Genomic DNA, 16,471 nt, shown 5'->3' with positions numbered 1-16,471 from the left:
GAATAAAAATTAGGGGTAATAGAATTGCCATTTACAAACAGATGGAAGGCCAGTAAGGAAGAATGGGGCAAAAAAAGGAAAAGGTGGCGAAATGATTCGTTTCTCTTATGAAAATGACTGCCTGCGATGACAATTAAAAGGTAGAAATAGCCAGTTTGCTGAGCAAATCAACAGGTTGGAAGCCAAAACGTATGGAAAATAAGACCGCACACCGCAAGGGGATGTATCCTTGTGTTTTCTTTTTTCTCCTGTTGTGGGCACGAGCCCTGACGTTGAAAAACTTGAATTACTCTGTTCCGGAGGAGCAGGGGCCGGGGACTGTAATTGGGAACATTGCCAAAGATGCCAGACTTGGACCGGGAGAGCGCGGCAAGAAATCCAACTTCAGGGTGTTGGAAAATTCTGCCCCGCATCTCATAGATGTGGATCCCGAAAGCGGACTGCTCTATACGAAACAGCGGATTGACAGGGAAACACTGTGTCGGCGAAACCCCAAGTGCCAGCTCTCAATGGAAGTATTCGCCAACGATAAGGAGATCTGCATGATTAAGTTGGAAATTCAGGACATAAATGACAATTCGCCCACCTTTCCTTCTGATCAAATCGATATTGACATTTCTGAGAATGCAGCTCCTGGTACTCGCTTCCCTCTGGCTAGCGCACACGACCCAGATGCAGGGGAAAATGGCTTGAAAACATACCAGATCACGCGAGATGATTACAATATATTTTCTTTAGATGTAAAATCCAGAGGAGATGGGACAAAGTTCCCAGAGTTAGTTGTTGAGAGAACCTTAGATAGAGAGGACCGAAGCCGGCACACGCTAACATTAACAGCAACAGATGGAGGGGAATATCCAAGAACAGGGACGATGCAAATCAATGTCAGGGTGACTGATTCTAATGACAACAGTCCGCTGTTTGAACAGTCTTCATATGTTGTAGAGATTCCGGAAAATGCCCCTATAGGAAAAGTATTGATTGATTTAAATGCAACAGACCTAGATGAAGGAAACAATGGACAGGTTGTATATTCGTTTGGTGGTTATACCCCAGACAGGGTCCGAGAGTTATTCTCTATTGACCCCAGAACAGGTGTCATAAAGATTCAGGGTGAAATTGACTATGAGGAAAGCTCAGTTATAGAGATTGATGTACAGGCAAAAGATTTGGGTCCTAACCCCATCCCAGGCCATTGCAAGGTCACTGTTAAGGTGGTGGACAGAAATGATAACTGGCCATTTATAGGTTTTGTTTCTGTTCGACAGGGGGCCATCAGTGAAGCTGCTCCCCCAGGAACAGTCATAGCATTGGTCAGAGTCACTGATAAAGACTCAGGGAGAAATGGGCAACTCCAGTGCAGAGTGCTGGGCAATGTGCCTTTTAAACTGGAGGAAAATTCGGACAATTTTTACACAGTTGTAACTGACAGACCATTAGACAGGGAGATGCAGGACGAATACAATGTGACAATAGTGGCCAAAGACAATGGGATTCCACCATTAAATTCTTCAAAATCTGTTACAGTGAAAATTTTAGATGAAAATGACAATGCTCCCCGGTTTCCAAAAGCAGTTTACCTCCTGCAGGTACCTGAGAATAACATCCCAGGTGAATATCTTGGGTCAGTCCAAGCTCATGATCCAGATCTGGGCCAAAATGGAACTGTGTCTTATTCCATTTTGCCTTCAGATGTCGATGATGTGTCTATATACACCTACGTGTCTGTCAATCCCACAAATGGTGCCATATATGCCCTGAGATCATTTAACTATGAGCAGACAAAATATTTTGAATTTAAAGTTCTGGCCAAGGATTCAGGGTCACCGCATCTGGACAGCAACGCAACTGTCAGGGTCAGTGTGCTGGATGTCAATGACAACACGCCAGTCATCGTGCTGCCCCTTTTGCAAAATGACACTGCTGAAATCCACGTGCCAAGGAACGTGGGCGTGGGGCACATCGTGACCACGGTCAGAGCTGTGGACAACGACTACGGAGAGAGCGGGCGTCTCACCTACGAGATCTCCGATGGGAACGATGAGCACCTATTTGAGATGCACTCAGTCACTGGAGAAATTAGGACTGCTCATCCATCTTGGGAGGAAGTGGCCCCGGTTGTGGAGCTTATCATTAAGGTGACTGATCATGGGAAACCCACGCTCTCAGCTGCAGCTAAGCTAATCATCAAAGCGTACTCGGGACCTCTGCCGGAAGGGGAGCCCAGAATCACGGAGGAGCAGCGACGCTGGGATGTTTCCCTCCCCCTGATTGTTACCCTCAGCGTTATCTCCATCATGCTACTGGCCGCCATGGTTACCATTGCTGTCAAATGCAAGCGGGAGAACGAGATCAGGACTTACAACTGCCGCATCGCTGAGTACTCACACCCGCAGATAGGAAAGGGCAAAAAGAAGAAAATCAACAAGAATGACATCATGCTGGTGCAGAGCGAGGTGGAGGAGAGGGACGCCATGAACGTCATGAACGTGGTGAGCAGTTCCTCCCTCGCCACCTCTCCCATGTATTTCCAATACCAGACACGCCTGCCACTCAGCTCCCCCAGGTCAGAGGTCATGTACCTCAAACCTGCCGCCAACACCCTGGCAGTTCCCCAAGGACATGTCGGCTGTCACACCAGCTTCACGGGCCCTGTGACTAATACCACCGAGACTCCGGTTAATAGGATGTCAATAATCCAGGTAGGAAATCCAATTTATGTCTACCTTGTGACCCTCATCTTTCAGTACCTGTTCGCGGGGTAAGGGGAGGGGATGAAACATGTTCAGGAAACGTAGTGTGCTGAATCAAATCAATTTTGATTATATTAATTGTATAATAGGTTTTTTTTTGGTGAAATTCCTGCATGGAATTCCTGCATGGAGCCCAAAACCATTCCATGTCATCCAGAATTCCTCTACCTAGAATCGCGTTCTGTATTTTCTCAGATGAAAATGTCATGTTGATATACTGTACAAATGTATATTTGTTCATGTGAAGGTTTCTTTTTATTCTGACGGGCATTGGTATATTGCTTTTGTAATAAATGCAGGTTGTTTGAGCATTGCTATTAGTTCTGTGTCTCCACTGTGTTCATGTTTGTCAGTTTTCTTGTAAAATATTCTACAAATCTACAGGGTGATGCAATGTGAAAATATATGGTCATGATGGGTGATAATTCATTGTCATTCTGAATTCAAAATGTCCTGTTCATCTGTGTTTCAGAATCGTCATAAGCTGGTATACCTGGTATACACTGTTTAAAAAAAACAAATTGGCATTAGGATAGGCAATTTTTGATTTAGCATCTTTATAGATTTGTAGCTCTATTCAAAATGCAAAGCAGCTTATTCATTACGATTCTTAATTGTGGTGGTAGACTTGACGCCCTGAAAAGCACAATCATTCACGGGTCACCAAATTTATCCCACATGAATAAGGAGGGAATTATCCAACCAGAATGGTGCTCGGATTCTCATCAGAAAACACATAGGTTTGTTCTTCAAATTGCTGGTTAAGACCTCTTTGTGGAGGCTTCTCTAAGCCCCTGACAACTGCTGTATATCTTTTGTGTTAAGCCTCTTAAGTCATGTTAAATCTGTCCTGTCAGATTACTTAAAAAGCTGTTTACTAGATATGCACCTGCAACCCCTACTGTTGATGTAAACAAACTTCTCTGTTTTTGGCTATGCATTTATCATGTTTCTTTTCAATCCTGGTGTGTTTTTATTGCATGTAGTGCCTGTAGTTTCCATCAACACAGCAGATTTGCATTTTGCAAGGCTTATGTTTTTATGTGATTAATAATATATACAATTGAAATAAAACACTTACAGTATGTCTGTAAAAGATTGTAACAAAATATGGCCCAGCTGGATCCTGGAAGTATGGTAGGATAATGATAAAAAAGGACATTCCATTACAGAAAATGCTTTATTGTTTCACAATGTTTATGTTGTCTATCTATCATCAACCTCAGAAGGGAGGTTAAATAAATATAATTAGCTTCATGGAACACTTGAAAACTGCACACAATATTACTTTGGCAATAATGTAATTTTATAGCAGGGCAAAGTTTGTCTGCTGGTTCAGAATATGTTCTTGTTAGTGAAATGATAGAGTTAATTTGTTCCAAAAGGCCCTTCAGAGTGTAGCAAGCAGTATGATTTGATTTGTAAAGAACTATTCAGTAAGGAACTGACAGGTAATGATGCTTAATTCAGCTTAAGGTGTTAAACCATATTACTTATGAATTATATGCTGTATTCCTCAAAGTAGTAAGAATGACTTAGAAAAAGTGATGGCAAATACTTTCTGACAAGCTTTTGGCTTTGTGGTAGTAATGTGCCAGCCTTGTAATAATGACTAGATTAAGATTTTTTTTTAATGTGATATTTTTGCTCTAAACCCTGGATGAAAAATACAAGTAATGAAGGCCATATCTTTTTGTAATAAGCCTTCAATCATGTCTTTACTCATTAAAGGATGTATACCTGCTTTTGTGTTCATTGAATTTAGTTTTAGTGAGTCCTTGGACTAGCAATAATGTTCCCACAGCTGCTCCTCAGTTAATGTTCAATCAAATAACCAATGTAAGGTCACTCATAGAATAGAGAGGAGGCCACACAAAATGCTATAAAATTGTCCTCTGAGGGCATCTGCGGGTGGAATAATGCTTGCTTAACAGAATATATACTGTTGAGTAGGGATGTCTTCTCATATGCTTTTACTCTATATAGTGAGCACAAAAAAGCATATGTGTTTACTACATTTTAGGTCCCAAGAATCAAGCATGCACAACGCAGGTTTCCTTTGTTAGAACTACTTGAATTGCTTGACATGAGGGCTGCTAAAATGAAAATATATATACAGTTGGGGAAGTCGCAAAACCAGACAAATCAAATAGCTGATTTGGCAAAAGAGCATAAGCACAGATTGCAGACAATAGAGGCTACATGACTTTAAATGGGACAGTGAGATGAAGCACTGGAACCTACACAAGGGGGCAGTAGGGGGGCATATGGCCAGTTTACAAGCAAATACATTCTCCTTTCAGGCTAGGACAGTTCAATCTGGGGAAGCTCTGCAGATATATGAAGCTCTGATAGCCAGCAAGGTTGTGAGGCTTGGCTATTTCTCATTGTTGGCCAAGTCATAACAACTATACTTCAGATATTATTTCTGAATAAATATGCTATACTTCATTTCATACAGGGATGTTCTGATTTGAACAACGTGAAATCTATCTGGCTAGCTAGCCAATTCCAGCTCACATTTTACTGGAAATTACCCAATAGCTAGATAGTTTTTCATAATGGATTTTTTTTTAAATTGTACTGTATATCATCATCTATAGCATGTGGGAGAATAAGTAGTCATTCAATATCCATGTATATTGTGTTTCTGAGCGATTTGTCTGTGATGAAAGGGTTGTCGCATGAAAGCAACAACCAAATACAAAAAATAAGTGTTTGATATTGTTGTAGCTACTTGTACAGTCTTGAGAGGAAGTAAGCTGCAATAAATACTACGAACTGTAAACAATTTTCTTTGGAAAATACTGTTCCTTATTAATGGAATCAACCAAAGTCGTACATTTTTGTAATAAAATAAATATTTCCACAAAAAACAGGTTTCACAATGATTGGCACCCCTAGGAAAGGTGACAGACATGAGTATTTTCGTATGATTTCGGATGAGGTTACAGAAAACATTTGGAGGGATTTTTTTTATCATTCCTCCATGCAGCATGCAAAACTTTTTCAGAATCATTGATAGCCTTATGTCCCCAAACGTGAGCCAAATTGAATTCACAGTAAATCCATCGGAAATGCATTTCCACAAATAATGTGGGATTTATCAAAGTTTTCGGCTGTCAGTTTTTTCATAGGAGCCTTCACGAGTGGTCTCAGCTGTTCATATTGTGCGTGGAAATGAAAGAGCACGGTTGTAAAGCGTGTTTTGTTATTTTATTATTCCATTAATTAATATTTTATTATAATAATATATATATAATATATTTTAAAAATCATAATTATTTTATAATAATTTACCTTGCCGTTCCAATACTTTTGGAAGGGACTGTAGGCGTTGCTTCTCCTTGTATGCATTACATTTTTCCGCCAAACATGTCAATGGTGTGTATGGACAAAACATTTTGGTCTCAACTGACCATAGCATTCTCTTCCAGTCATAATTCCAATGAGGTTTGGCAAACTCAAGGTACTTGGTTTTCCTTATTGTGGTCAGTAAAGGCTATCTTCATGCCATCCTTCTAAAGAGTTTGTTGGTATGGAGGTGCCATTTTATTGTTCTTTTTGAGACTTTGTGACCTCAAGACACAACCAATCTGCAATTCATGAAACAAAATCCTTGCATTCTTTATGACTTTCCTCAATATCTTCCTCACCATCCGTGGGGACAAAGGGATTCTGCATGCTTTTTAGCTAATTTTTTTATTCTCGTGAAAGAGGAGGTGATGGAATGACAGATCCTTCAGACTGAGACTAAATTAAATTAAATGTTATTGCCAGTTTAACTTGGTTTGATAGATTATTATTTTTGTTGTTCATTATATGTAGCCTTTTCTCTTCATTTCTATCAAGGGTACCAATAAGGAGTACATGTATACAGTACATGAATAATCATGTGTCACCATTTATTTATGGATCAAAAATATGATGCAATTAGTTCAAATTATTTTAAACCTTGAAAACCTTCTTTTTTCAAGAAGACAAGGCTTGCCTGCTTTGCAGCAGCTGCAGATTTGTGGTAAATGAGTTGGCGTTTCCTGCTGAGCCTGTAATCTAGGGAATGTGTGGTTCAAACTGATCACGACCCCAAATTCCCTGCAGTGAGAACAGTGTATTAATTAGCCTTAAAGGTCTGTGTGCACAAAGGGTGAGCAAGCCTCTGCTCTGAAAGCATTTTACTTGTGTTTTCTCATACCAGTGGGGATGCCTCATTTCCATATAGTCATGAGTGGAACAGGGAAGGGCACTGTTGTGTAGTGGTTAAATACCTGGACTTGTAATAAACCATAGCTGCTTTTCTCTTGTGTAAATGTACTTCATTTCAATTGTATCAGCTGCATAAATGAACCAGAGTCATCCTGCATTAGGGTACCTACTAAAGTGATAAATAATATCAGTCATGCCAATTTGGAAGAATGTCACATGTTCAACACTGCTACTGCACACAGTGTTTTTCAGAGAAATTGAAGAAATGCGAACTGTTTCAACATGGGGACTTTCATTTAATTTAGAAAAGTAAAAACTCCCAAAACTAAAATAAATGAAGGCTTGCCAGGAAAACTTTGGTAAGACTTTTTTTAACTCCTGTGGCAATATTTTCAGCTGAGAAAATAATTCTGAGAGCAGTCATGTATGTTAATCAAAACGACCTTGTGTTACCAATGGAGCAGAAGATGAATGGTTTGGGGGTATTTCCCGAGGCAGTATTTGAATCTTCTACCTATATGTGGATAACTGTAGACCAACCATCACACTGCCTCACTTATATTTTTGTGACAGCATCTGTCAAATCTGGAACTGTGAAATGCTCTGTTTACTAGCATTTGTAGGTCTTGGCCTAGAAAGCATCAGTGCATTTATACATGTACAGTACTGTGCAAAGGTCATGGTATATGTCAAAAAATCCATAAAGCTTTCATGAAATGACCAGTTTTTAATGTCTAATAATTTACTAGAAAGACCAGTGAACAGTCAAAACTGCATCAATCAGGTATGCTGTCCTGAAGTTTTATTATAAAATAAACTGTTAGATTGTTCCAAACATATTGGAGAACATACCGCAGTTCACATGACTTTGGCCATCTTGCATTCTTCTGGCTCTCCAGGTAATCCCAGACAGGCCCAATCAAGTTTTTATCTGAAAAGCTATTGCTTAATATGTTACTTTAATTAATGAACTTTTTTGTAACATTTAATTGTTTGGGAAAATGAATGCTTGGAAATCTCAAATCTGCTCTTTTCTACTGACACATTAATGCAGAAAACTAAACATAACAACAAATGAAACAGCTAAGATCAAATCTGTATAAATCTAGGGTGCCTAATACTTTTGCACATTGCTATATATACACTCAGTGAGCACTTTATTAGGTATTTTGTGGACTAATATCTCTTCTGCTGCTGTAGCCCGTCCACTTCAAGGTTTGACGTGTTGTGTGTTTAGAGATGCTCTTCTGCATACCACTGCTGGAACGTGTGATTATTTGCAGTAATAATTTCAACTTCCTGTCAGCTTTGACCAGTCTGGCCCTTCTCTGATCTCTCCCATTAACAACATGCTCACAGAATTGCTGCCCATTCTGAGTAAACTCCAGAGACTGTTGTGCATGAAAATCCCAGGAGACCAGCATTTACAGAAAAATTCAAACCAGCCCATCTGTCAGCAACAGTAATGCCACGGTCAAAGTCCCTTAGATCACATTTCTTCCCAATTCTGATGGTTGATCTGAACATTAAACCGAACCCGTATCTGCATGATTTTATGCATTGCACTGCTGCCACACGATTGGCTGATTAGATAATCACATGAATAAGTATGTGTACAAGTGTGCCTAATAAAGTTCTCAGTGAGTGTATATATATCATCAAAGGCTGGTCCATAGGGGCAGAGGAGAGAAAGATCAAAATAAGAAAAACGGTTGAAATGAATAAACTTACAAAATCTTAGTGTCATATCAAATCATTTTTCATCTTTGGAATAAAATCCACTACAACCAGCTTCAACAGCGATACCTCCAGATAAGGAGAAAGAGCAGTCAAGTGGTGGTGCAATGCTTGGTGCCATGGGGATGGGAGGACTCACTGGGGAGCAAATCTCAGTGTGCCTCAATTATAGGTCTTATATCAATTGAATATATTTCATTTTTTCACTGCTAACCTGGCTGAAACACATAAAATGATACAAATCAAAAGGCAGAACAAAATATTGACATAATGTTGGTCCAATTAATGATTTCCAAGTTGTTTCTAATGTGGCGGACTAATGAGCTAACAAATTATTAAAGCCTTTTACAATTAATATCTAAGTATATAATGTAATATCTAATATCTGAACAGAAGCGAAGCTGACTAATAAAAGGGGGAAAAAAGTTAAACATGAGACATTTATTTTGGCACAGAGCCCTTTTCCTTTTTTTTTTATATGATTTATAAACAGTACAAAATGAAAACTTTAAAATATGTATAAAGGTCTCATGTGTAACTCTATACCATTTAGGGTTCAGGTTTGCTTACGATCACATGCAGATTCATTCTAACAGACATTTAAACCAGGGCTTGCCCACATTTTTGCACCCCATTGTATACAAAAATATTGCATAAATCTTTTAAATACTTTTTTAATTGAGTACATTTCATTTAGGCATATTCCAAAGGAGCCCAGATTTCCTTTTTCAGATCTTTTAGCTTTTAGATGTTATCCTTTTTTCATCAAGCAGTTACTAAAAGCTAGCTATTAAGAGACCAGAGGCCTGTATCACAAAAGTGTCTCTGCTTAGAGAAAAGTCCAAGATAGCCAGGTAAACAAATACTAAATATTCAAATCATGGATAATGTGTATAACAACACTGATTATAAAACACAAACCGCTATTTCCCACTATCCCACAATTTTCACTATTTATGTGAATGCTATCTGTGCATTCACATAAAAGGGACGATGTTTGTAACAAAGAGCCAGTCGCAGAGAATCACAAAGACATATTTTGCCTGATGTAGGAGACATTTTGTTTTAGAAGAATGAGTTTGGTAAGTTCAGAAATAACAATACTACACGTATTATTGCTTTTGAATGAGGTTTTTTCGCATGGAATCCTTTCTAAAGGTGCCAGATAAGCTTGACTAGGGTAAGGTTGCTTATTCATGAACCTTCCAAACTCATCCTAATGAAAAAAAAATTCAATTTAACTTTATCTGTGCACTGACATCAACAGGTATGGAATACTAGTATTTGAACAGTATTTTAAAATGGTATGCAATTGCGTTTCCTTTTCATTTGACAATTGCAGATTACAATGGATTTTCATTTATGTCAGCCTTGTACCATGAGAAGTAGGCTACAGATTTAATGATTTCCACTGCATGAAAGAACTAAATGATGAATGAAAATGCAAAATGGGCTTTTTGAATTTTGTCACATTGATTACAACAAAACTTTTATTTGATTTATGACCAGATCATGCTTCCATAAACAGGAACATCCAGTCATACACATACCATTTTTCCAATGAGCTGATTGGTCGCAGGACAGTCTTTAATTGGGTTTAACACTTAGCCTGACCAAAAACTGCTCTGGAGCAGAAGTCACCATGGCAATTTAGTCAGATCAAACTAGAGTGAAATTCATGATATCAGATACTCCGGACTAAACCCAAACTAACCTACTTAGCCTGTTTCATGATACAGGCCCCATATGTAGATTAGCTATTTATTGTCACAACCATTCCATAATTTAGATTACATAGCAAATGTGAGGAATAAGACTCCCGGATGACAAACTCCACAATTAATTATGGTGCTAAGATAAAGAACAAAGTAGAACTTCCATTTGAATTAATCCACATACATCTCAGCATCTCTTTGCTGTATCCGGGGAGAACTAGGCAGTACTTAGGTCATATGAATGTACTGGGGTCTTCACTTCTGGATATGTTTCTACTCTTGATATATATTCTTCTTCTTCTTAATATTATTATTATTAATAATAATAAAATAATAATACAATATTTATTCTCTGCTATCTTGAACAATTCAATCCATATCTAAAAGCATTAATGTGACCATCCATACTTAGCTGCTCTCTAATCATGCCCAAAATAACATTATATCCATTCAGCAAGGCTCATTTATAAGGCTGTGTCCTGTGTTTTCATTGGTCTTGGTTCGGACTTCCTTGAATAAAATGCTGCATTCTATAAGTCAGAAGGTTATAGAATGTGCAACGTGTACCACTAATCTCTGTATTTCCTGATACTGTCTGATGATCATTTTGTGCTACTTACTGTTAGGTCATAAGAAGGGGGCAGTGAATATAGCGGTAAATTAAACCAGACCTATTTAAAGACATTTTCTCTGAAAATAATTGCACATTTTATTATAGCTAGCTGGCATTGTTAACTGATTATGCAGTACTATGAGGTTGTGAGAATATCATAAGAATGCTATTACATACTGTAGATAACAAGGACATATGTACTCATCTTATTATAACTAGCTGCAATCTTTTTTCGATCCTTCAACTTGGTGAGATACATTTACACTGACTATTAGTGACAAGTAGGCCAGTAGAGGAGCTTTCCACCGCTCAATTAGCCTTGTTGAAATGAGTTGCTCTCTGACTTGCAGGAGATAGTTATTTTGACATTCTGGGAAAATAATTGCCACTGATAAAGTATTTCAGCCAAATCTTGATGGTCAGGCTCTCCTTTGAGGTTTCTACTAGATCTAAAAACATTTGCGTGAAAAAGGACATTGTAAAACCTAGCAGCTGTAATTGCATTCCTCTCACAGCACAAGTAATACAAATAATACTCAATAAGGAATTCTTCCCTTGCTGTTATAAAGTAAAATTCCATAAAGATTATGAATAAATACTGTCTTTTGTATTCTTTTGAATACGGGACTGAGAACAGGGGAAGATGGTGGAGAGGTTTAGAAAAAGGTTTCCCCTGTCAATGGTTTTTAGTGTCCATCAATGTCACTGATGCCACTGTACCACACATGGGCTTTACACTCTCTGCTTTGAAGATTATGTGATTCGACTAGATATTGTAGCCTTCTGGTATTCAAACTAAATCTAGAATGATATCCGTATTGGCAAAAAGCACAGTCCCCTCCAAAAGTATTGGAACAAATGTAAACCCCTTTGTTTTGATGTACACTGATGTACATGAGATCACAGATGCTTTTATTTCCTGGTATTTTTATTTTATTTGTTAAACAACTTAGAACATAACACCTTTTGTATCAGACCACCCAATTGTTAGGTGAGCAATCGGAACAGTATCGGAACTTGTGACTGACAGGTGTTGTTGCCCTGATGTGTCCTGTAAGATTGATTGGTTAAACAATAAATAGTTCTGAATGTCTACTCTTGGTTTTAGCCTTGGGTTTTGCCAACATTTGTGTGAGAAAAAAGATACCAACATGAAGACCAGAGAGCTGTCTGTGGGAGAAAAGTCATTTTGTAGCTTATAAAAGAAGGGAAATCCATTGCACAATCATTGGGGATAGCTTGTACAACAACTTGGAATGTCCTGAAAGAAAGAAACCGCTGGCATACTGAGCAACAGACATCGAACAGGTGGGCCAGGGAAAACAACAGCAGTTGAGGACAGAAATATTGTGAGAGCTGTGAAGAAAAACCCCAAAACATCAGTTAGTGACGTCACAAACAATCTACATAAAACAGAGGTGAAGGTATCTCAATCAACCATTGGAAGAAAACTTAGCAATATAGAGGCTATACCACAAGATGCAAACCACTCATCAGTAGTAAGAATCAAAAGGCGAGATTACAATTTGCAAAGAAGTACAGAGATGAGCCACAATAGTTCTGGAGGAATCCAAAGCATACAAGCTAATCTGTGAAGCACGGTGAAGGAGGTCTCAGTTTGGGCTTGCATGGCTGCTTCTGGAGTGGGCTCACTAATCTGCAGTGGGCTCACTAATCATTAATGATAACCTGTGGTAGTAGCAGAATGAATTCAGAAGTCTACAAAAACATTGTCTGCCAACTTATGGAGGAACTAATTGGGAGGAACTTCATCATGCAGCAAGACAATGACCCAAAACACTGCCAACACAACAGGACTTTATTAGGTAGAAAAAGTATAAGGTTTTAGACTGGCCAAGTCAATCACCAGACCTTAACCTAATTGAGCTTGAATTTCACATCCTGAAGAGGAGATTGAAGGGAAAACCCCCCAAAACAAACAACAACTGAAAGAGGCTGCAGTAAAAGCAAGCAAGGGATATGCTACCAACTATTAAGTGTTATTTGGAGGCAGCAAAATGAGTAGGGGGAGGCTGTTTAAATAGTCAGCCTTGTTATCTGATTGGACTGTTACAGGCTAACATTGAGCCATTAGCTGATTCATCTGGAGCTGGGCTTGACTCTCATGACCTGCCAGAACTAGTGCACTGCTCATTTTTCTTGTTCACTGCTTTGATGCCAAATTCACTGTAAGTTTAATGACAACTTTTGTGAAAATATTTTGTCTGCGTGTGCATGAGCACTGTTTAATCACTGCCAAAATAAATTAAGTTCATCAAATTAAGTCCTTGGGGAAAGAAAATGCAGAACAGATTTTATATTGAACATATGGTTCTTCAACCTTTTCATAACCCCATTTCTATTTTCTCCCCAAAGTAATATTTTCATATAAATAGGCTAGCTCTCTATCATTGATGTCACAGTGAAGCTGTGTGGTTTTTATGTGGCCTACTGAAGATGTATGGGGACTGTAGGATGAGTCAATCATTGTGCCACTGGGAAATTCAAGCCAGAGTAAAATCTCATAGAATACTGCAAAATGCCATTGCAATTTAACAGTAGACTTGAAAGCAAGACCAGTGTGGTTTATAGCAGTTGATTATGAGAATTGTCTCTATTGGGCTTTAGAGTTATGTGATTTATTCTAAACCCCAGCAGACTGGTTTTTGAACACTAGACATATGCAGAGGAATTGAGGGTGTTCTGACCCTGGATTTCATAGCACAGCTCTTTCCTTGGCAGTCACTTCACTGATATAAGGTCAGCTGACCTAAACAGGAATGGTGTTAGCCTTTATGGCTTCCATAATGGCACTGTCTATGACTGTGTTAACCCCTTAAGTATCACCCCTTTTCTTGACACCCTTGAAAATGGCATACCCAAAATAAAATGGTTACTATTCTTGAACCATTTTGAGAACAGGCATAATTCTGGTCTCTTCTGAAAGGTAACCTTTTGGGGTATGTTTCCCAAGAGAAATACTCTTAGCTTTTTTTTTCAATTAAAATAATTTCTGTATTGTACCTCTGGCTGGTGTGCGTAGAAACACAATGGAGCCAAGTCACAACATTGGAAAAATCCCCTTTCAAATTTCACCAAAGCATTGTTTTTTCTAATCTATGTCTATTGGCAGTTTTCCAAAAAGGCATTTGGAGACTCATGGAACACATGGAAACTAAATTATATCATGGGTCTTATGAGGTGTACAATACTGCATTTTGCTTACTGAACTATACAATGCTTTCTATCCTGAAAAAAAGTATTGCACTTCCCCCAACCTGTCAACATGGGGATGTTGTCTGTTTCAACCTCCCTCTCCTTGCAGCTCTTCGCAGACAGCAACAGGTTGAGATGATCATAAAAAATAAGTACAATAATCAAAATAATACCATCTTGTATAATAATATATTCATGAAGTTTTTGTCAAATACCCAACCCCCATCTATAAGTCAAACACATTCCACAATTTCACATGTTATGTATTATTCAAAAGCAGGTTGGCTCCTAATTTATAAGCAGACTGAATAATAATGAAATATTTTGAGAATGTATTTAGATGCTCACCGATGCTCACGGGTCATGTCACTGAAAATGCCCTCTCTTGTGGAGTCAGCAGTGTTTTCACTGTCTTCTTCAGAAATATTCAATCAGACGGGAGATTCCTTGGAACTCCTCCAAATTAAGTATTTTGACGTACCTTTTTCGGCATAAAATCTCAAGAACTGATTTTGCCAAAGTGCAGTCTCAGCATGCCTATTGAAAATGCTATATTTTTGGCAAAAAATTGCTGTATTTTTTTATGCAAGGCTAACACATTATACACCGTTGGAAATGTAATGTCATTAGCTAAAATTCTTTTTAGTCATCACTTCAATAACATGTCTGTCATCATTTCTTTGATGAGCTGAAATTGTAGTGTACACGGATGGGGGTAACACAGTTTCTCTGCAACTACGTTACCAATAGTGGCCAGAGATGCTCGTACTTGGGCTCATCAGGTTCTAGAAAGCCTATACAAATGTAAATAATAGCATTCCTATGTAGAAGTATTTTTCTTAGTAAACAATGGACATTCTATTGATGTTTCTCCGTGTTGGCACATTTTTAGAATGAGAAACTGTTATTTAGTCTGCTGGACCCTTGTCATGAAAAGGACACTGATATCACCTTATTTCTTGGAGTATTTGAATTTCCAAAATGCAGAGGTCAGGTTACGAAATAATGAACTGGTGCCGCTAAAGCAATGGCATCTTAAAATAGGTCATAAAGACAGAACGGTGAGTTTTAACGATTTACTATACCAACAGTTACCATAATGATTGACAATTACACTGAAAAAAAGGAATGAATACGAAAAAACCCTGACCCAGGCCAGTGAGATTTAAGGGGTTTAGCTTACAGGGATATTTCAGATTTCAGTTTGGTATCAGTAATGTTTTTGAAAGAACACTCAAAATGCAGAAGATAATAGATTGATAAGGAAGAGTAAAGGAGAGTGTGGAGAAGATAAGGAACAGGTCATGATCCAAAGACCCCCCCCCCCATATGTGGCTGTAGTGTGATGTCACTGCAGCAGCTGGATGAAGTACACAGAAATATCTTGTCTGCTTAGATCAAAGCAAATGCATCAAAACTGATTGGATGACACTTCATCATGCAGGAGGACATGACAAACATGATCTAAAACATACAAACAAGGATTTTGTCAGGCCTGACCTCAATCCATTTCAGCATCCATTTCACTTTCTGGAAACCAGACTGAAAGCAAACAGCCCCCGAAAAAAGCAGAAGAGGGCTGCATTATAGGCCTGGCAGAGCATCAACAGGGAAGATATCTAGCATCTGGTGATGTCCATGGGTCATAGACTTCAAGCAGTCATTGATTCAATGGAATATTGAATAAAATTACTTTATTTCAGTTTGTGTTACTTTGTCCAATTATGTTTGGTCCCCTATAATTGGAGGGGGGGGGGGGGGTGCTATAAAAAGGGTTGTAATTTGTACATTGTTCACCCAGTAAGTCTGCACCATATAATGATGGTATATTTCAGCTGTTTGCTGGAGTATAGAATGGGAAAAAAAAGTAACTGTCCAAATACTTATGGACTGCACTTTACCAAAATTAAATACCCCTTTAAGCTTTTTTTTAATTAATGAGCATTCCAGTAATAATAACATCAATGATCTTGGGAATCCACACATATTCAGAGCACCAGTTCCTCGGTGTTGGGGTACAAAGCTTGCTAAACTAAATTGGAACTAAATTTATTGCCCTCTTTGTTAGAATAAAAGTCCCAGAAACCCCTTCATACAATAAGAATTACCAGAGTTGATAATCTGTTCTCGCATTAAGATGCTTGCATTCATTTGTTCCCAAAACAAAGCAAAGGCACACATTTGTAATTCTGTCTCTGCTCAGCATGGATTGGATCTGTGCAGTTATTGAG

General features: G+C 38.4%; 1 protein-coding gene across 1 annotated transcript in view; it reads left to right on the top strand.

Annotated features, from left to right (window-relative positions):
* Positions 1-221: 221 nt before the first annotated feature.
* Positions 222-16,471, top strand: part of LOC133124389 (protocadherin-17-like) — an 89,187-nt gene continuing 72,937 nt past the window's right edge. The window contains exon 1 of the mRNA XM_061235552.1: positions 222-2,702. Coding sequence (XP_061091536.1) covers positions 222-2,702 — 2,481 coding nt within the window. The remainder of the gene's footprint in view (positions 2,703-16,471) is intronic.

Source organism: Conger conger, chromosome 3 (genome assembly GCF_963514075.1).
Source record: "Conger conger chromosome 3, fConCon1.1, whole genome shotgun sequence".
Lineage (NCBI taxonomy): Eukaryota > Metazoa > Chordata > Actinopteri > Anguilliformes > Congridae > Conger > Conger conger.
Note: the sequence above shows the minus strand (reverse complement) of the source record. Positions and strands in the feature narration are given on the sequence as shown.